General features: G+C 34.6%; 1 protein-coding gene across 1 annotated transcript in view; it reads left to right on the top strand.

Moving 5' to 3' along the window:
• The first annotated feature begins 224 nt into the window (after positions 1 to 224).
• The window catches only part of LOC121407169 (DNA topoisomerase I, mitochondrial-like), a 30,414-nt gene continuing 7,827 nt past the window's right edge, over positions 225 to 22,811 (top strand). Inside the window, exons 1-15 of the mRNA XM_041598117.1 lie at positions 225 to 346; positions 4,237 to 4,258; positions 4,620 to 5,250; positions 5,595 to 5,664; positions 6,532 to 6,659; positions 7,964 to 8,093; positions 9,732 to 9,901; positions 10,655 to 10,770; positions 11,600 to 11,721; positions 12,041 to 12,163; positions 13,585 to 13,772; positions 16,536 to 16,680; positions 17,235 to 17,378; positions 19,114 to 19,299; positions 20,169 to 20,352. Coding sequence (XP_041454051.1) covers positions 338 to 346; positions 4,237 to 4,258; positions 4,620 to 5,250; positions 5,595 to 5,664; positions 6,532 to 6,659; positions 7,964 to 8,093; positions 9,732 to 9,901; positions 10,655 to 10,770; positions 11,600 to 11,721; positions 12,041 to 12,163; positions 13,585 to 13,772; positions 16,536 to 16,680; positions 17,235 to 17,378; positions 19,114 to 19,299; positions 20,169 to 20,352 — 2,368 coding nt within the window. The 5' untranslated portion in view covers positions 225 to 337. The remainder of the gene's footprint in view (positions 347 to 4,236; positions 4,259 to 4,619; positions 5,251 to 5,594; positions 5,665 to 6,531; positions 6,660 to 7,963; positions 8,094 to 9,731; positions 9,902 to 10,654; positions 10,771 to 11,599; positions 11,722 to 12,040; positions 12,164 to 13,584; positions 13,773 to 16,535; positions 16,681 to 17,234; positions 17,379 to 19,113; positions 19,300 to 20,168; positions 20,353 to 22,811) is intronic.

Genomic DNA, 22,811 nt, shown 5'->3' with positions numbered 1-22,811 from the left:
TTTTATTACAAAAATCGGCTTTTATGATTGACTTTGACATAGGTCCTAAGTCAGAAAATATTTCACCATATATACTCTCTTTTTTTTTCTTGCATGGTCGTGATTTTTTTTCAAAACCCTATCCCCCTTCCGCTTAATCTCAACTGTACGCTTGCCTATTTTGAAAAGAAAACATGAACAAAGCAAGTTGAAACGAGTCGTTTCCAGACTTGGCCGGATCATCCGGGCGTTTTTGAGACCACGCGCATGCGCTCTGTAAAAAGTTCGATACTTTGCCATTTTTCTGCGATCCTCATCCGCCATAACGTGGAAATTGGTTAGACAAAGAATCACCAAAATGAGTTCGGTAAGTTCTCACAATTTACTCAATTTTGTGGTGTTACTGTCATAGCGTGAATTGGAATGTTAGTTTATGTGGATTGAGATGGTTTTCATGTGGAATCAGTGTGTTAATTCGGCTGCCGCCTCTACATCACACATGTGTTAGTTTTTGTTCGAGGTCGAAAGAAACGCTTCGCCATTGAAATGCACACAGTTGTGCTTCGGACTTAGTTATTTTTGCGGTCGCCCTATACCATTGCACACAGGGCTAGGGCGATATGCTCTCCGTACCGTACTTAGAAATTTTTTGGCTTGCTCCATATGCTTTGTACATGAATGGCATGCGTGTGTATGGTGTAGTGTGTGCACGAAGTAGGCGGCTAGATCAACGTGACCGCTTTAATCTGCATGCCCGGTGTTTGGCCTATACGTCATTTGAGATGTTCCGCTTTTCACATGCTTTCTGTACTTCACTGAGTACAGTGGATTGGTGTGTGACGTAAATTTAAAGTGACATTCATGTCTTACTTGAAGATTTTAATTTGATAAATTCTAATGTGAATAATATTTTTGAGTGCTGCTGATTGTGGTCTTCGAAGTTCAAATATGAATTGTGAACTCATACCATGTTCACTATTGACAGTAAGAGTAAGAAACTTGGCTTTTTTAAAAAGAAAGTCCTCAAATAAAAATTAGGAAATTTAAAGAATTTAAAGATTTTATTTCCTTTGTAAGAGTTAAACAGTCCAAATTTAGTCTTTTTTTAGACTATTAAAGTTAGAATTTGGACTGGTAATGAACTAAGATTAGAATTGTTGATGTTCATTGAATGAGTTGTAAATTATAAAATGACTGGCGTCTCAAAAAATGGCTCATGAATTATATTGAGTGTTTGTACTGTTTGATATCATAACCTTGTTCATCAAATGAGTGAACAAACTGAGTTTGATTGTAAGTTTCTCAAATACATGTAGATCTATTCTAGATCTGTCTTGTCAATTTCAATCAACAACAGAAAAAATCAGGGTTGGCAATTTTTTTTATTAAAAAAAAATCAGATTTATATGATCTAATGCAGATTTTTTAAAACATTTTTTTAACAAAAAGTGCAAACACCGAAGATATAAAAATACACTGACATTTTTAAAATCATACATTTCACTACTAAAATTATTCTTCAAATTAAATCCAGTCAAAATAGAATAGAATATGTAAGTCATGAAGATGCTGTTTTCTGCATCATCTCGTGTAGATTATTTAGCTCCTACTGACTGGTTTGGTCCAAGTGAGGAACCGTCTTTGTACAGCTAATACTGAAAAATTAGTGTTCCTATTCAAAACTCTTTAACATGAAATGAGCATCAATTTCTTTGGAAGACTTCCATGACTCAGAGGCTCACATTCTCCAAAGAGAAAAATTCTTTATTTCCAAGCCAAGGACTGAAAATCATGTGTAAAGAAAACTGCATTTCTTTTTGTTTTGTTATTTAAGCCATGGTTGGGGCTCTGACTGTTTAAAGCTTTGACTTACTGGGAAAAAAGTTGCAAGTATATTTGAATGTTTTCTTTCACAATAAACCTAGGCTCATACATAATAATTTGGTGCGTATGATTTCTAGCATGGATCCCAGGAAGCCTATTGATTTTGAGGTCAAAAGGTCAAAGGCCTTAGTTCAAACCCCTTTTGGCTAAATTCTCTGTTGGAATTCAGGCCTATAATAGTATAATTTCAGGGTTTATTCTTTAGATTTATTCGTTTTTTTACATATTGTTTTCTGGAGTACCATAGAGCAACAAATTGTTTGTGTTGGAGAGCAATATACATGTACCAGGACTCCACACTAACCCTTTTTTCTACTGGTCCGACCTGATCATGTCGGACCAGTACTTACAAATTTTTTCAATTTTTAATTTTTTACTGGAACGAACCTAATATTTACTGGTCCCCTAAAATAAAGAAAAATAGAAAGACTTGAGTTTATTTTGCTGTTTTTTATTGCTTATTGTTAGCCCCCCCCCCCCCCAAAAAAAAACAGTACACACAACATAATTCATGAATCGCGTGATGCAGGTGAGACCGCCAGAGGCATTCAACTTGTTTTAATTTACAACAGAGAAGAAAATATTTTGTATTAAATCTGGCTTTTTTTGAAAAGTTACTATACTAGCTCAGCAGCAATTTTAACCAGTCTGGGACTGTCGGCCAGTGCCAGTGTCATGCACTGCTTTTAATACAAGAGACATAATTTAGGGAGTACAGTTATGAATTTTTTCAAATTAAACAATAGTTTATTTCAAAAATGTATGATACATTGTGTTTGATTACTTTTCAGTCAAAGAATAAAAACCACAGCCCAGCTTTATTTTTTTCTATCCGAAAAAGATTATGTTATAATTAATACTGATTGCTACAGTACTTACGTAATTTCTATTTTTGTTATCAGTTTGCAAATTGAAAATATTCATCTTTCATTTTACATGGCAAAAAGTAGTTCATGTGAATGATCAAAATAGAAGAACTGCCAACAAGGGCAATTCCACAGGTTGGGACAAATCATGTAACGTGAGTAACCGACACATTCCAAAGATTTGCCAGAAGCATAATAGAATTTCCCAAGTTTTGTTTTTATACAAAGGATAGTCAGACTGTGTACTTTGTTGTGATACGGAGATGTTTAGTTCCTATCAATAATAATGGAGTTACAGCTCCAAGTATGAGTCATGGTGTCTCCAAATGTAACGTGAGTAACCGTGGAATAGCCCACAATCATTTACTTATGCTTATATTTTCTTTAAAAAATGCTCTCTCAAAAACACTTCTCAAAAACACTGATATAAAGAATTAAAAAATTCTATCAAAGAATTGCACAGGAAAATTTATGTAAGTCCACTTTTAAAAGTAGAGTAGGGGGCTAAGTGTTAACTACTTATAGGCTACATTGTAAGATTAACTTTATTTTATTGACTTGATTTCAAAAAGTACATGTAGATATGAAAGATTATTCATATTTTAATGATATATAAAGTTTATAAAATCTGGCTATTTTGAGTATTGAGTAAAAAAAAATAAAAAAACTGCCACAAATAAAAAAATTGTCAATAATATTTACACATTACAATGGAAATCATGATTTGAAAAAAAATGAAATAAAAGTAGAGATTTACAATTTTACATGTAAATCATGATTAAAATCAATTTGATTTAAATCAGCCAACCGTCCCTGAAATTATTCAGTATGGTAATTTCCTTGAAGGTACAGTGTAAGGTATTACATTGTAATTTGTGATGATATTGGCAAAACATCAGAAAATATTGTTACCTTTTGTGTCCGCTTTGAGAAAAATCTGAACTACTTGACAAGCATCAAGAAATTGCCAGTTTGCCAGCAGAGGTCTCCAAATAAGGAGGTTAAATGTGATACCAACCAAATTTGTGGCATTTTAACTTCTATCTGGTACAAAATCTTACCTTTGTCCACTTGATTCGCTTGATTTCTTTTCTAAAGTTTTGCAAATTTGACTTTGGGATCTTTTCTTCTGTTCTGTTGGTATTTATGATTTTGATTAATTTTGTGTGGACTGAGAAATTTTTGATGGAAAATCAACTTCATGGTAATTTTTAAAATGTGCACAAATTATGGTTACCCTATCAAGTGTTTATGATTTGGGGTTTATTTTTTTTTTATCTTTGTTAAAACTGTTTGATAGAATAAGAATTCATAAATTTTAATTATAATCTTATATTATAACCTTTTGTTAGTCAGCAATCAACATGACTCACGATTAATTTTCAGAAAACCTTAACCTGAATTTTTTCGGGCCTGCATTCATTTAATTTTTGTATATATTTTTTCTAATTCCATACATATTTGATATTTTTGTTTTTTTTCCTTTGTTTTTATTTTCTTGTTACAGAAAGTGGACAAAATAAAGTCTGGTAAGTAAAAAAAAGTATATTAACATATAACTTATGAAATAAGACAATTTTATCTATTGAATTCAAAATACCAATTTCATGACAATATCTTTTTGTTCAACTGAGATATCGTACACTGTACAATGTATGTTAAAATGAATGAAAATTGAAAAAGCATAACAACACCACCTTTTTGTGGGGCAAGTTCAAGACACATAGCCATTTTTATTGTGTAACAAAGCAACAACAAAAAAACAATTAGATTCTGAAGCTGACTTTGACAATGTGTAGTTAAGAAGCAGACTGAATCATTCAAATCAGAAACTGCTTTCACTGACCCATTCAACATTGAATTTATATTTTGTCTTTTTTTCCCAATTAGACAACCATTCTAGCAGCAGCCCGGCCAAGAAACCATTATCAAATAGTCATAACACTTCCAGTTCGAAGCATAAAGACCCTAATGCCAAGCCCAGTTCCAAGTCAAAAGAAGGGGCTGTCAAGGTCATATTGCTCAGTGATGGCACCAAGATTAAAACAATGCCAGACGGGAGCAAGATCAAGGTTATGCCTGATGGCCGCAAGTTTAAGATGAAGCCTCCGACCTCATCCTCAGCCCCAAAGCAGAATAATAGTTCACATTCCAGCCGGCCGAATTCTGGATCCCCACCACCCAAACCGACATCAAATTCATCCAGACCAGATAAACCACCGCAGAAGCCATCGCACAATGATAGCATTAGCAAGTCAAAAGAAGACGGAAGGCCTAAAGAGGCACCCAAGCCGAGTAGCTCCAGTATGCGCCCAAAAGAGAAATTGGCCTCATCCAAAGACATCAACTCAAAGCATAAAGATCTTTCTTCTTCAAAGCACAATTCCAAACATTCTTCTTCACCCAAGCCGAAGGTCGAGATCAAGAGGGAGAAGCCTGAGATAAAAGAAGAAGTTGCCAGTCCACCTAGAATTAAAGAAGAAATTAAGAGTCCTGAGAAATACATCAAGAAGGAAACAAGGTAGAATTGACTAGTTTATTTTTCATTTTGAATCATGAATTAGTTTTATAAAGAATCAAATTCTTGAATAAATGCTATGTTGACATGGGACTTTTAGACTTTTGTCCGGTATAACGGATGAAGAGGTTTGGATTTAAGCAGGTTTTGTAGCCCTAATGCCTATGGATTTCTCTAGGTTTAAGGCATTATATTTCAAGAAGTTAAAATTACTTGTGAGCATTGGATACTATCGATAATTTTAAGCATGATATGCATTCAAGCGAATTGAATACTTAATGAAATTGTAACAGTTTTGCCATTTGTGAATGAACTGCAAAATATCTCTTAAATCTTCATTTCATTAGCCCTGTGAAGTCTGTGAAAAAAGAATCTTTGAGTGAAGAAGATGGGGATGAAGATGAAGATGTACCTTTGGTAAGTTTGGAATATCTTTGGATTTGACTTTGCTATCTGTCTCAATTAAAAAATGTTTTATGAGGTAATATGAAACAGATTACTCAGCTGCTGCTTTTACTTTAAAAATGGCCCTTTTTAAAAACTCATGAACAATCTTACAATACACATGTACAAGGAATGATTGGGCTTATGACAGGTTGACCAATGTGGACATACATGTATCATTTTTCAATTTCTTAATTTCTCAGCATTTTGAATAAATTTGATCTTAGGATGGACTTTTCCATTTCATTTATTTACTTTGATATACTTTTCATTCGTTCATAATTGATTCATACCAATCTGCAAATATGTTTCAGCATAGAATGATATAATTTTTAATATGAACTTATGATGACATTCAACAATCGATGGAGTTCATGTGAACTTGAAATGATGCAAAGTAGCAGTAGCATTCCTACATGTACAGCCCAGATCAAAGTTCAAGTTGACTCTAACAAGAGATACATGTAATGTAGGCCAATGTACTTCTCTACTGATGATATTGTTGTGGAATGTTCCTTTGATGTTAAAAATATATCATTTTTGTATCACCTGTGCAAATTTAATGGCTGTCTTATTGGCTAGTCTAATGTCAACAAGTTTAGTCTATATATTCTGGGGTTTTCTTTAATTGTAGGCAAGAAATTTTTGTTAAAAGCTGGAAATTTTGAGGACTTATTTTCTCTATTTGCTTATTTGAAATATATTTGAGTTATGTTAATGAAACTTTACAAAATGTATATAAGTGTAGTTAAACTGATTAACTGAACCAAGATGTTAGTTGCTAGGACATTTCACTCTCGATTACAAATACATTTAGCCTTTGCCTTTTCCTTTTTATAGAACCAGCGATTTGATGATAGCATCAAATCAGAACGCTCAGAGTCTAGGAGATCAAGTAAGAGGCCACATTATGCTGAAGATGATGAGGATGAAGATGAGGAGGACGATGATGTCCCCCTGTCAGAAAGGTAAGCTGGTCCTTGATTACCTTCTAGATTGTAGATAGATTGTTGTTCAAATCAGTTTGATTGGTGGGATTTTTGCCTGTATGTATAACAAGACTAGAGGTGCATCTTTTCTGACGGCAACAATTTCGTCAATATTAGGCTAAGTTTTTTTAAATGTCATAAGTTTGAAAGTATGTGGACTTAGTCCATGATACTTGGAACATAACGTTCAAGTATCACTGATCACTTTGTGCAGTTTTTCGGGTCACATGATTGAGTACAAAGGTCGTTTACATGTAGGGTCAATGCACTTTGACCAGGTTTTGGTATCAACATTGAAATCTTAACTGAGGATTTTGGTGAAGTGTTATCATAACTATTGCATGAAACTTGACATACATGTAGGGCATTGTATCACACTGATCATTTTGCAACTAATTTCAGATCACATGATCAAAGTAAAAGGTCATTTAGGGTTAATAAACTTAGTATTTTATTATCATATGAATGATATTTTGTGAATATTATTCATCTAAGTTGTTGTCAAAGTAGGCACTTCTGCTATGTTCAATGCAGGCAAGACTGGCAGGTGTATATCACTTGTTTCATATTTCTTATTCAGTATTTTGTTTTCTTAATAATCTAGAGGAAAGTAATTCTTGTATGTGATCACTGAAAAATCTTTTAGTACTGTGTTCCTCTATTCTATTTGATCACTTTTAATATGAATAGCCATTCATCAAAATTTGATGTAAAATAAAAGAAAGTCATGATATTTTAAAGTTCGCTTATTTTTCACAAATCAATTATATGCATAATTGCAAATGCAATTGAGAGTTGTTTTTTTTTTTTTTTTTGAAGTATTATTTTCTACGGAGTGTCATATGGAACAAAATGTAATTCCTTCCTGAACATGTGGAATGTCCACATTGTCAAATATGTAAAAAATGAAATATTGTATAATTCAAATAATAAAAAAAATAATGTCATCAACTCTGTCATCCGTATATATCACTGAGTTGTTCATATAATTATTCTATGAAAAAAAATGAAAATTTAAAATGTCAGAACTTTTTTATTTTACATCTGCTTTTGATGAAAATTTCTGGGTTTTGCTTGTTTGATTTTATTCGTACGATTAAAATCATTTTTTTTTCTGTTGTGGACTTGACCTCAAGATATTTCTACGTATAGTATAAAAGTATAATTATTCATGAATTAAGCGTTTTTGTCTCACATGCATAGCAGAGCGAGAATGTTGGTGCCACTTTTCCGACGGCGGCAGCAGCATAATTTGTCAAAATGATTTTTATGTTAATCTGCAGGAAAGGGTCTGCAAAGAAGGTAAAGCATGAAGAGCCTGTCAAGAAAAGTTCCAGCAAGAAAAGGAAGTATGAAGAGAGTGAGGAGGAGTATAGTGCAGGGGAAGATGATGAGGATGATTACAAACCTTTGGTATGTAGGAATTTCATAAAAGTTTTTCTTGAATGTCTTACTCTCTTTTGAACTATCCTTGGGCCTGATTCATAAAGAGTCAAAGCTATGGTAATGTTGCCACTATTGCAAGTCCCATGGTAGCACAGCTCTGCAACCAATCACAATCAAGACAATAAAGTTGTTTGTCTTTGTGAAAAGGACCCAATATAGAAAGAAAATTGTCTCTTTCAATGTGGCACATTTTTTTGTTGTTGATATTTTCAGAATAATTACACAAGCAATTTTTTTTCAGAGGTGAGATAGTACTAGACGCTGCATACAGAGTATATGTAACAATGTGGAATAAATAATTGTGAAATTATTGAAAATTCATACACAATTTTTGTCTCACCTGCATAGCAGAGTGAGACTATAGGCGCCGCTTTTCCGACGGCGACGGCGTCAACATCAAATCTTAACCTGAGGTTAAGTTTTTGAAATGACATCATAACTTAGAAAGTATATGGACCTAGTTCATGAAACTTGGCCATAAGGTTAATCAAGTATTACTGAACATCCTATGAGAGTTTCATGTCACATGACCAAGGTCAAAGGTCATTTAGGGTCAATGAACTTAGACCATGTTGGGGGAATCAACATCAAAATCTTAACCTGAGGTTAAGTTTTTGAAATGTCATCATAACTTAGAAAGTATATGGACCTAGTTCATGAAACTTGGACATAAGGTTAATCAAGTATCACTGAACATCCTGCATGAGTTTTATGTCACATGACCAAGGTCAAAGGTCATTTAGGGTCAATGAACTTTGGCCGAATTGGGGGTATCTGTTGAATTACCATCATAACTTTGAAAGTTTATTGGTCTAGTTCGTTAAACTTGGACATAATAGTAATCAAGCATCACTGAACATTTTGTGCAAGTTTCAGGTCTCATGATTAAGGTCAAAGGTCATTTAGGGTCAATGAACTTTGGCCGAATTAGGGGTATCTGTTGAATTACCATCATAACTTTGAAAGTTTATTGGTCTAGTTCGTTAAACTTGGACATTATAGTAATCAAGTATCACTGAACATCCTGTGCGCATTTCAGGTCACATGACCAAGGTCAAAGGTCAATGAACTTTGGCCGAATTGGTTGTATCTGTTGAATTACCATCATAACTTTGAAAGTTTATGGATCTGATTCATGAAACTTGGACATAAGAGTAATCAAGTATCACTGAACGTCCTGTGCGAGTTTCAGGTCACATGATCAAGGTCAAAGGTCATGTAAGGTCAATGAACTTTGGCCATGTTGGGGTTTTTTGTTGAATAACCATCATATCTCTGTAAGTTTATTGGTCTAGTTCATAAAAAGTGGACATAAGAGTAACCATGTATCACTGAACATCTTGTGCGAGTTAGAGTAGTTTTCATAGTCAGCACTGCTGCTATATTGAACCGCGCGATGCAGGTGAGACGGCCAGAGGCATTCCACTTGTTATACTAATATCATTTAAAAGATAAGCTTGAGATGCCCAAGAGCTGAATCATTGATAGTTACCTACATGGTATTGAATTTCTCCTGGAAGAAAAAAATTCATCCTTATCCTTCAAGACTATTGATATAGTACTTGTTCTATATATTCATTTAAAAAACAAATTAATTTCTGACAGGCCAAGCAAAAGAAACAAGAAAAATCCAAATCTAAGACAAAAACGAAAGACACCAAGCCAGCCAAAAAGGATAAGAAAGATAAGAAGGGAAAAGGAGCTAAAGAAGAAGTGAAGGAGAAGAAAGGAGGAAGGAAAAAGAAAGAGGAAGAGCAACAAGAGGTTTGGGAATGGTAAGTGAAATGATCTGCATGATTTTACAGGTTGAACATTATGGTTTGGAATTGGTGTATTGAGGGGCACTTAATAAAGATAATGCTATAGTAAAATTGCCATCTTTTAGTAACTACCATTCTAACAATTCGCAATAGCTTGTAAATATCAAGGATCCCATGGACGTTACCTTATTTGATGGTAAAGTCACCATGTTACTATATTTTATGCTACAAATCAGTCTAATCCCTCCTAATCTTCAGATGCAAAACTCTTGTATGAAAGGTAAGGATTCAAGTAAGCCCAACCTGTCTTATCTCCATCGGTTGTTTCCATGGCTTTGGGCTATTTTGACAGTTTCACTTTTCAATTTTTCGGTCCAAAGGATAAAAGGTCAAAGCTCATGACCCAGTGACATAAGCCTGTTTGCAATATTGGAATCAACATGTTGCAATCATGGTAAAGATTTATGACTATTGATTAGTAGAAGTAGTGTAGAATGGAAAATCCCTCGTGGTAATGTTATTATCACACTTTCCCTAACCTGACACTTGCCGAGGTTAATGAGGCTTGGTCAAAGATTTCTTGCTGGAACACTTATTTATTCGTTTATTTTCCCCCAAAAGATGTCTCTTTTACAAGTTTTTCCAATTTTTACAAATTCTGGGGCCAGTAAATAAAAATCCATCCCTCCTGAAAGCTGATGCCCTACTGGATATAAGAACAAAAACATTCATTCATTTAAGTGACCCAGCCATGTTCTATCCTTACAGGTGGAAGGAGACCCCACATCCAGAAGGAGTCAAATGGATGTTCCTGGAGCACAAAGGACCTCTGTTTGCTCCACCCTATGAACCTCTGCCTAGCTCTGTCAAATTCTTCTATGATGGTAAATAGATACTTAATATGATGATCATGATGATGATGATGATAGGAGGAGGATGAGGTGGATGATAGGAGAAGGAGGATTAGGTGGATGATGAGAAGAGGAGGAGGAGAATATAAAGAAGCACTGTTCTTGATAAAGAATGTAATGAAAATTCAAATCGGGGTGAGGACATGGGTCACAAAGGTCACTACATGTATTTCCAAACCAGGCCCCAACAGCATTTATCCAAAAGTGAGCAGTGCACCAATGAAGGAATAAAAGAACAATATCATTACTGCTGTAGATCAATCAATTTGATATTCATCCAAATTTCACCTTGTGATTTAATGGGAAAATGGTAATATTTTTAGGGTGGAAATGAAATATAATATAGCCTATTGTTTCATATCCTTTAAAAACAGAAAATAGATTCTTATTTGAACGATCAAAAGTTGAGTCATTTTGTGTTTTGAAGTGAATATAGAAGGTATTGAAATCTTTTGCCACATTGACAACTGTTATCTCACTATATGCATAGTGATTACAACTTCACATTTTTTGATGAAAAGATAATCATAGTATACCCAATTTTGGATTCCACTAGAATTGACAACCTTTCATTGATATTTTCAGAAGAAATATCATTTGTTCCAATGTTGGGAAAATATTTCAGGTCACAATCATGCAATTCATGTTCCAGTCATTTCGCGAAGTTATGCATAAATTTTCATGAAGTTTTATGATATGATCCTTGGTGGTTTTTCAAAAAGCGGTTTGTAAATTTACTGATGACTTAACTTGTTCATTCTACTGATATTTTACAAAAGGATCTTTTTGTTTCTTATCATAGGAAAGGAGATGAAGCTTAGTGAAGAGGCAGAGGAAGTGGCTGGATTCTATGCCCGTATGATTGAACATGATTACACCACCAAAGATGTCTTCAATAAAAACTTCTTTAAGGACTGGAAAAAGGTATATTAGCATTTTGGTAAATCTGTACTGATGAAAATCAATTAATGGTATGCATATGATCAGAAAAGTTTCACTGACAATTTTCTGTGAAAAAACAGTAAGACATAAAAAAAGTTGTAAAACAAAGAAATATATACGAAATTTAAAAAACAAAATGAATAGGGAAAGCTTTTGTTAAGTATTATCTGATGTTCATTTGATATGAATCCGAATAAGGGTTTGTAAAAACTTGTTTATGAAAACCATGGTCTGTTGCTGCTCTTTGCTGTTGGTTATGATAACAAGTTTCATCATTTCATTTCTTTCATTGTACCCTCAGGTGATGAATGCGGAAGAGGTGGCTATTATCAAGGATCTGAAAAAGTGCAACTTCAAACAAATACATGCCTATTATCAGAGGAAATCAGAAGAAAGGAAAGCTATGAGCAAAGAAGAGAAACAAGTAAGCTGTCATTCTTTACTTGGCATACTGTTATAAGTGTAGTAAATAATAAACCATAAAGGCCTGGTCACACTGCCCGAGTGTTGTTGGAGCGGAGAGAAAAAAATCATCACCGCTCGCTACCGTTCACCATTTTCGACTTTGATTGTTTTTTAGTTTTGTTTTCGATTTTTTCCCCAATTTTGTGAGCGAAATTCAACCCCCTCTCCTTACCGTTCCACGACCGCTCCAACAATGCTCGGGCAGTGTGACCATGCCTTTAGGGGTTTTCATTCGTAAGAAGGTAAATAATGATAATGAATGACTATTTGTTATTGCAGACAAATTTCATGAAATGATCCCCAGAACTGCAAAACAGTTCATAGTTCTTTATTCATAATACAATTCAAACTGTACACTAACAATGAAAGGGCCTTAAGGCCATGGTCTTGGATGTTTATTCTAATGCCCCCTTTCACTCGTTGTGGATATTTATGTGCCCTTTTAAGTTTTCCAATTTGCTGTGCTGCATTTCATGTATATTCAAAAAAGCCCTTTTGAAGAGTGGCCTTGCCCAGAAATAATGAAATTTAAAGGGGAATGAAACCTTTGGAACAAGTATGTGTGTGTCAAAACAGAAAAATCAAAGAATAAGAACAAAGAAAATTTGAGATAAATCGGACAAATAATGAGAAAGTTAGGAGCATTTGAATATTGCAATCACTAATGCTACGGAGATCCTCCCATTGGCAATGAGACAAGGATGTGTGATGTCACATGTGAACAACTTCCCCTTTGAAAGACTATAAAATACCCTCAAAATATATCTTTTTGCTTTTTCTTATTGTGATAGAAACTTTTTATCCATGATGTATCCTTTAAAAATCTGTATTGCATGCCCTCCTCTAGAAAGAACACAATCATCTACTGATAGATGTGATAAGAGGCAATTTAAGAGAAATATATACTGGGGAGAGTTGTTCACAAGTGACATCACACATCTTTGTCGCATTGTCAAATTGAGGATCTCCATAGCATTAGTGATCGCAATATTCAAATGCTCATAACTTTCTCTTTATTTGTCTGATTTTTCTCAAACTTTCGTTGATCTGTTTCTTTGATTTTTCTGTTTTCGCACAAGCTATCTTGTTTCAAAGGTTTCATTCTCCTTTAAGGCTTGAGATGGATCCTCGTATGACGAGGTGATAACTTGTTTTGATAGGACCGTCTATCGAATGGAACCTTTGTGAAACGGCCTATCTGTATATAGATTCCCCATCCCCCCTCAATTTTTTATTTTTTTTAAATTCTGTTTTCGACATGAAATAAAATCCTCCATCTTAGTCTTACACCTAGCACACACTCTATAGTCTGGATTAGGTTCAGTTTTCATTTCAGCAGGAAGTTATCAAGTATCCAATTATTGATGTAACATGATATAGGAAATCAAGAAAAAGAATGAAGAGATCCAAAAGGAGTATGGCTTCTGCTCTTTCGATGGTCACAAAGAGAAGATCGGCAACTTCAGGGTGGAGCCTCCCAGTTTGTTCCGAGGTCGTGGTGAACACCCGAAGCAGGGCAAGCTGAAGAAGAGAATAGTGCCAGAAGATGTCATCATCAACTGTAGCAAGTGAGTGTTCTTGACAATGTGTCTGTACTTGCAGCTGAGTGTTCATAAAATACCAAAATTGGAGGGACAAGCAGTGTCGTATTGTCAGTGACATGCACCTCTGACCCATGGTCTGCTTAAGGGCATTTTCATAAAATATGTAAACCGAGGGTTGGGCTCAATTACTTTCTTCAATTACAATTACGTAATTGAAGAAATGTTCAATTTCAATTACTTTTCAATTGAATTACATATTTCCAATTACAATTACCAATTACTTTTCTCAGTTACGATTGCAATTTCAATTACTAGAAAAGTCATAATTAAAATCAATTTGTATTCTGTACATAGTACCACCTATTTCAACATAATTCTAAGTTACAGAGATACTGACAGGATGAAGGTTTAGGTTAAAAAGCATGGATTCTGCCTGTTACTCTCCTTGATGCTGAATCAGTTGACATGAAAAATGTCATTTAATCAAATCATAAATTCAGTAAGTTTATTGTAAAGTAATTGAATGTAATTAAAAGTAATCGAAGTCAATTACATTTTTTTTCAATTACAATTGTTTTCCCTTTCAAAATTTCAATTACAGTCATTCAATTAGCTTGTAATTAAGCCCAATCTAGGTCCAATCCAATGTGTGTGTATTTTGAGACATTCATGAAATGATATTCATGTATCTCTGTTTTTCTTTTTCATATAAGAATTGAAATTCTTTCACAGGCCTCTACAAAAATTTTTTTCGTCACTTGCCCTGTTGGGCAAGTGATGAAAAAATTTGCTTGCCCGATAGAAAAAACTGCTTGCCCAATTTTTTAAATAATTTTTTCATTATGACGGCACTACTCTTATTTTTATTAAGGTATACAAAATTACAATTGAGAATCATGTCCAGTATAAAAGAACACACATTGAAAAGGATATTTTCAGCAACGTAGGCCTGAGTCTTAACGTTTATTTTGGAGAAAAAAAAATCGATGTTTTATGGGCATTTAAGGTTTTAAAAAACCCTTCAACAAAAGTTGCTAATATTTCATATTTTGCATCTTTAAATCCACGAAACGGCTACCTGCTTACCATATTTCCTTAGAATTGCTTTCATTACCGTAGTTGGAAACTATAAAGAAAGCCAGTGAAAAATGTTCAGCTCTTTATTGTTATGCTCTTAATTAGTTGGAAACCATCAAGTCTTTACTTCATCATTTTATGATGTTGCACTCGGTCAATAATTTTTATCTACATGTTTTCACATGCTACTTTTTTTCTATTTTGAGGAATACCTGTTCACTTATTAATGAATTATTACTAACATTGTTTAATATTGTATGATTTTTAAGTAATTTTTTTCACTATATGCTTAGAATCTTGGGTGTGTGTGTGGGTGTGTGTGTGCGTGGGTGTGTGTGTGCGTGTGTTTGTGTGGGTGTGACTGTGAGTTGAACTTTGATATAAATAATTCAATATCTAATTTCTACTTCGCCTATTCCAGTACAATAACCTGTACTCGGCCATGTAATGAAGGCCCACATACCCTAACTTTTCCTGAAGTTCTTTGAAAACGCAGACTTCTACAAAAATTGCATTTCTCTATGGGGGAGTCTAAATTCGGTGAGAATGTATTCATTAATAACTTAAATATACATGACAATGAAGAAATCATCAAACTTTATTGGAAGTTTTGAATAATATACCCGAAATGTAAACTCTGTCTGAAACAAAAAATCACCATATTTGAGGCCTTTACTGAGCGAATTGTCCCCCAGAGCTCTGGCAGAGAGACAGAGCTTAGACTGGCTAGCTAGTATGCGCACGTGCATGAGCCTTCCGCCGGCCTTGTAAAATAGATGGAGCTTTGTTTGATGATTTATCGTCTGATATTTACCTAATCCCCTCAAAAAGGGAAACAAATGAATTTTAAGTTATAATTAACAAATACGGCAAGTTATTTTGGATGTTAATAGGCCGTTTTGAAAAGCAAAGCCGAATGACATGACAACTCACCAATGCGAGGTTAATCGACTCTGTGATTTATTTCCTGTGTAATTCTAATTCTTTTATCACAGAATTGTGATATCGGAAGGGGGAAAATGTGCATTAGAAATTGCACATGGTGGTAGTCATAATGGACCCCTATACTACATTCAACTGTTTCCCGGCCATTGCGTTGATTTTTTTCATACCTGGTACCATGTGTATGGAAATACGTGGTACAGAAAAAATAACGCAATTTCGGAATTTGAAACTCCGCTACTCGCTATTTTTTAAGGCTTGTTCATGATTTTGAGTGTGGATTTTGGATGATTTATGGAAAGACGAGGTACGGTACAGAAAAAAAGACGCAACAACCACTTGCCCGATCGGGCAATTGACTTTGAGAAGTGCTTGCCCGCACGTCATTTTCACTTGCCCCGGGCAAGCGGGTTTGTCGCGCCCTGTCTTTCCACATGACTGTGGCTTGACATTTTGTGAAGCACTGTAAGAAAGGAGAAAATAAGGTTTCTACGTTCAAAATGGTTGATTATTTCATGGAATTGGCCTGAGAATATTCCCACATTTCTGTTTCTCAGTATCATTCCGTCTGCACACATTTCAGGCAAGTTGCAAGAATAGCAGCATTGTATTTTACAAGAGATAGTTAAGTTGTAATGAGGAATGTAAGTTAAAACATTTTTCCTCACATACCTTAGAACTATGTTGGAAAATGTCTTATATCTTCTTGCATGTTATCCGTATTTGAGTGAAAAGAAAATATTAGCTATAACCTTTCTTTTTTCTCAGGGATTCTCAATGGCCAGTTCCCCCAGAGGGTCATAAATGGAAGAAGGTTATGCATGATAACTCTGTGACTTGGTTAGCTTCATGGACTGAAAACATTCAAGGTGCTATCAAGTATGTTATGTTGAACCCCAGCTCTAGAATAAAGGTAAGCACTCCTCGTCTCATTTCGTCTATTTGTTTGTTCCAGAAAAGTATATTAATTATGAAAATGTAATAATTCCTTAAAATTTTGATTCCTCAATTCTATGTTGTGTAGAAATTACTTAAATTTAGTTCATGACTTTAAATTTGGGCCAAAATGTGTCCAAGGAATTTACCCAACCCTGAATTTTGGATAAAATCTGCACACTGAATATCTTATGTCTTATTAATTTTGTCTTTAGCCAATGTAATATGCATGCCATTTATTTCACAAGCATAATTTTCATGACACTTCTTGAAAATAAGAAATTTAAGCCCTGTCATTTGTACTTTTATTGTAGAAAATGAAATTTTACCTTTTTTCAGTAAAATATTGAAAATGTAACCTGAATAAACTTTTAATCTCATAGAGTATTTGTTGACAGAGCAGTTGCCATTTTATTGGTCAAGATTTATATGCTGAAATTAATTTCAGTATGATATGACCACTTGGTAATTCCTTGTCATATATATTACTGACTTTGATGAGAAATTTTTCTTTTTTCTTTTTGAATCAAGGGAGAGAAGGATTGGGCAAAGTATGAAGTAGCTAGGAAGCTGAAGGAATCTGTAGACAGGATTAGAAATGAGTACCGTGAAGACTGGAAGAGTAAAGAAATGAGAGTCAGACAACGTGCTGTTGCCTTATATTTCATAGACAAGGTAATGTAACTTCGAAATGCCGTTTTGGGGATTGGTGGTGCATTGTATTATTCTGTGTAAGAAAATTTATACAGAGCAATAACAATGATATTTGTTAATTATGTAGCTTCATGATTCTCAGAGTTTTGTAATTCTGTATTTTAAAAATAATACAGACAAAAAAAAAGAGTTAAGAAGAGTTTTAATTTGCCACAACTCACAATAATAACAAAATTAACTCCAAACCAGATAGTAGTTATCCTAGTTTAGCATGTATTTATTCACTTTTCATATTTTTGTCTCACCTGCATAGCAGAGTGAGACTACAGGCGCCGGCAACGGCAGCTTCAACATCAAATCTTAACCTAAGGTTAAGTTTTTGAAATGACATTATAATTTAGAAAGTATATGGACTTAGTTCATGAAACTTGGCCATAAGGTTAATCAAGTATTACTGAACATCCTATGAGAGTTTCATGTCACATGACAAAGGTCATTTAGGGTCAATGAACTTAGACCATGTTGGGGGAATCAACATCAAAATCTTAACCTGAGGTTAAGTTTTTGAAATGTCATCATAACTTAGAAAATATGTGGACCTAGTTAATTTAACTTGGACATAAGGTTAATCAAGTATCACCAAACATCCTGCATGAGTTTCATGTCACATGACCTAGGTCAAAGTTCATTTAGGGTCAATGACCTTTGGCCGATTTGGGGGTATGGGGGTATCTGTTTGTTTACAATCAAAACTTTAAAAGTTTTTGGATCTGAACCATGAAACTTGGACATAATAGTAATCAAGTATCACCAAACATCCTGCATGAGTTTCATGTCACATGACCTAGGTCAAAGTTCATTTAGGGTCAATGACCTTTGGCCGAATTGGGGGTATTTGTTAAATTACCATCATAACTTTGAAAGTATGTTGGTCTAGTTCATAAAACTTGGACATAAGAGTAATCAAGTATCACTGAACATCCTGTGCGCATTTTAGGTCACATGACCAAGGTCAAAGGTCAATGAACTTTGGCCATAATGGGGGTATCTGTAGAATTACCATCATAACTGTGCAAGTTTATTGATCGGACTTTTGAAACTTGGACATAAGAGTAATCGAGTATCACTGAATATCCTGTGCAAGTTTCAGGTCACATGATCAAGGTCATGTTAGATCAATGAACTTTGGCCGCATTGGGGGTATTTGTTGAATTACCATCCTATCTCTGTAAGTGTATTGGTCTAATTCATAAAACGTAGAAATAAGAGTAACCAAGTATCACTGAACATCTTGTGTGAGTTATAGTAGTTTTCAAAGTCAGCAATGCTGCTATGTTGAATCGCATGATGCAGGTGAGACGGCCAGAGGCATTCCACTTGTTTTAATGAAATGTGGAATGAGCGTAAAGTAGCTCATGTGTTCCATGAGTTTTGCAAAGAATGTTACTCCTTTAGAGTTAAACTCTGCAGGAGACTTCAGGGAATAATTTTCCTGGTATCACATCGCAATTTGCTCCACATATTTGAAAGACTGCTATGCATCACATCTTTTGTACATTATATTTTTACAAAGGACTGTACATTTCTTAGTTGAGAGCTTTTCTCTTCTGACCAAAAATGCTATTCAAATTTGTATAACAAAATTTTCCCCTGGACTGGACATTTCTCTTTGCATGTCAGAGTAAACACATACAATGAATAATCTATATACCATGGGTCTTTTCTCTCTCTTAATTGCCTCCATTTATTACATTAGCTTGCATTGAGAGCTGGTAATGAGAAGGAAGAAGGTGAGACAGCAGATACTGTTGGTTGTTGCTCCCTAAGGGTAGAGCACATTGAACTCTTTGAGGAGCTCGACGGCCAGGAGTTTGTGGTTAAGTTTGATTTTTTGGGTAAAGATTCCATCAGATACGAGAACTCTGTACCCGTGGAGAAGAGGGTGAGTGTATTCCTGTCTTTTTTTTTTTTTTACTCTTCCCTTTTTTCTTTTTATTGTGAAGGGCATGGGAGAATGTTTGCTTTGGGATCAGAGTTGTTCTTTCATAAAGAATCCATGATAATGGTAATTTTGCTATTGTAGTTACGGCCATCGGAACAAATTCATGGCTAGTTACCGCAATGACAACATTACTATAATATAATCATGAGTACTGTCTCAAATAGGCCCCAGATCGTCTTAGTAGTATGATTCGTGACATCAATCTGGATAAGTGAAAAAAATGGAAGAAGTGAATTATGTTTTATTAAAATTACACTTACAGTATGACAATGTTCTCATTATTTTAAGTTTTTGTATGAACTCCTGTCTGTAGAAAGCTATTTTAATTTCAAAATTGTATAGACCAAGTTCAAACAAAGATTTCTTGTTAATTTCTTGCTAACAATTGAACTTTTGTTGAATTATAGCATTCTGTACAACACAATCGCATTACTTAAATCACTGAATAGATTCACTTGATAGATGATCAATCATGGCAAAATGTTCTTTATTTTGCAATGAAAGTAACCATTATTAACTAAGCTCTTTTTGTAATACTTCATGCTTTTGTGGGTGTAATTGACATAATTATTGGTATGATTGCAGATGCAGTACTATAAAACAGTTGAATTAGCTCACTCATCAAACTCCATTTGATTATTCCAGCTTTTGTAACCGGGAGACTCACAGAACACTCTCGTACTGATTATTACGAAGGATGCCAAAGCTTTGCAAAATAAAGTTAAACAAAGCATGAAACTTTCTGAATGGTGAAGAAGAATTTTTTTCTTATCCTTTTTTTCTTATTATCTTTGTATCATCTTTGATAGGTCTTCAAGAATTTGAAGCTGTTCATGGAGAACAAGAAGGGAGAGGACAACCTATTTGATCGACTCAACACTGGTATCCTCAACAAGTACCTTCAGGAGCTGATGGAGGGCCTTACTGCCAAGGTTTTCAGGACTTTCAATGCTTCCTTCACCCTGCAGAATCAACTTCATGAGCTTACGGATGGTATGAATATATGATGGGAATCTTAAGTGTTTCCAGCCTTTCATGTCCAATCTAATGTCTGTACATTTATAGTGTCCCATTATCTAATTACTCTGAAAGACAAAAAAATCCCATAAAACAATAACTAGATGTCTTAAATATGTAAGTCTTCAGTTGAGGTCTAATGTTAATAGCTTCTCACAAGAGCATAGGCCATCCACAGTCGTAGGCACATGCAGTAAATGGCCAATTGCCTAGTACTTCCATCATGTCTTATAAAACTCATACAGAGATGCTGCTGATTTTGAATGGTTGAAAGGTCTTCAATAATTGATCCATTTTATGCTTTCAGAATTTGTCAATCACTATAAAGGACTAGAATGTCTTTCAAAATTGAAACATTTGTTCAAGCTTCTGCAGATTACTTTATCAAGATAAAATCTCTTGCGACCACTGAACCCTATTTGAATCAGACAATATTTAAGACTAATGAGAAACATTACACATACTTTAAATCGCTTCTCAACCTTTTTTTACTTTGACTCTAAAATTTTTTTCGAGGCCCACCTACCAAAATTTTAATAAAGCCATACGACTACTTGTCTCAACTGAAAGATATGCAATGATTATTGAGCATATTAGCGCGTAACTTTCAGTAGCCCGGCCTTTGAACCCGGCCCCAAACATTGTACAACCAGGACAACATAACAACTTAATAAAATGCTGAATACCTTCAACATTCGACACACATTGCTTTTGGTTTTGCATCACTGCCAGTCATGATGAATCCAAATTTAATGTATTCAGGGTCATATTTCCTTACAGTCACCTTCTGAGACTCTTCAATAGTAGATTTGTTTCTTTCCTCACCCTTTTAAATCACTTTAAAAAAGGGTCCATTTTGATGAAAGTATGTTTCGTGAAATTCGAACACAAAGCTCTGACAACGCATGTTCGAAACAACAGTTCAAGAACTAACTGCATTCGCAAAGGTCCTGTAAATGGACGACAATTAAATACATTCTACACAATATACATGATGAGGTTCTCGTTAAAGTTAGATTGAAACAATCATATAATTAATGTGTATTCATAGGCTATTGCAACAAGAACATGAATGATACCTAATCATGCTTTAGTTGATCTTAGTTTGACCCACGTAGACCAATAAAATATAACATATTTGGACTTTCGGACAGGTCCAGGTCTTTGAAATATACTATAGTTTTTCCCCTATTTTTTTCTTCCTCTGGAGCTTCTCGCGCCCCACCTGAGAGAGCTTCGTGGCCCACCAGTGGGCCGCGGCCCACCGTTTGAGAAGCGCTGCTTCAAGGACGTTCCACAGTTATGTTTGTGCGCATTATGATCTGCGCATACTTTACACACTGCGCGCTGACGTCACAATGGATGAACAGGTGATTAATTAGCTGCGGGTATGAGCTGACTTTTCAAATCTTCTGCACTTTAAGTGCAGATCCGATGTGTTATTTCATTAAGCTAAAAAATGGAATTATTCCATGGACCATTAAAAAAAAAATCTCTACAATTTCAAAATACTTTACTCTGCAGTGCTGCCAAGAATCACGAATATTATGAATATGGTAGAGTGGTTTTGATTTTTTCTTCACATAGATACAAAGCATTTGGCACATATATGGTGTTTTAAAAAGCACACTTGCTCTAAAATAAAAATGCTGATAGTTTGAAAACAAGCACATTAACCCCTATTTTTTAATGTTTGTACCTCTTAGGAATACCTTCCTCTACTACTCTGCAAATTTTGGTGAAATGACATGGATTTTAAATAAAGTGCAGCATTTATTGTACTTAAGTAGTTACTGAAATTTTACATTTTGTTATCTTTTACGCCATTTTTAAGAACTGATAGTGCTGTTGAATTTAAAATTGCAAACAAATAGCACTGTAAATAGATTCTCCTTTTTAACGATACAATTATTAATTCTCTTGCAAAATTTGATGACTTTATCATGTATGTTGACTGAGAAATAAGAGGTTTAAACTCAATGTAGTAATCTTGGGCGGTATAGAAATGCCAAATTCTTTTGAATGCGCAATTCTTAAGAACATCAGTTTGGGTAAGCTTTGAAGCTCTACAGCAAAAAATCAGGCACGTGGACCTATGTTAATTTTTGCATATTTTGAATATTAAGGGGTTCTAAAGTATCTATGTGCAAAGTTTGGTGAAAATGACATGGATTTCACTTTAACTGTGGAGCATCCTTAAATGATCTTGTCTTCAGGTTTGTTTTGTTTTTTCTTCAAGGTTCCATGAATTTTCTCTGGCGACAATTGTTCCGCTGCAATTCCACATGTTAATGGAATGACAACTTCAACCCTGGATTTAACACTACACCCTTTCCTAAACCTAACGTAAAACCCTTTTGCAACTGTAAACCTATATCTTAGACAAAATAAAGCCCGGAGCAAATGTCCTGTCACCTTTTCAAATTCAGAACCCA

Source organism: Lytechinus variegatus, chromosome 2 (assembly GCF_018143015.1).
Source record: "Lytechinus variegatus isolate NC3 chromosome 2, Lvar_3.0, whole genome shotgun sequence".
Classification (NCBI taxonomy): domain Eukaryota; kingdom Metazoa; phylum Echinodermata; class Echinoidea; order Temnopleuroida; family Toxopneustidae; genus Lytechinus; species Lytechinus variegatus.
Note: the sequence above shows the minus strand (reverse complement) of the source record. Positions and strands in the feature narration are given on the sequence as shown.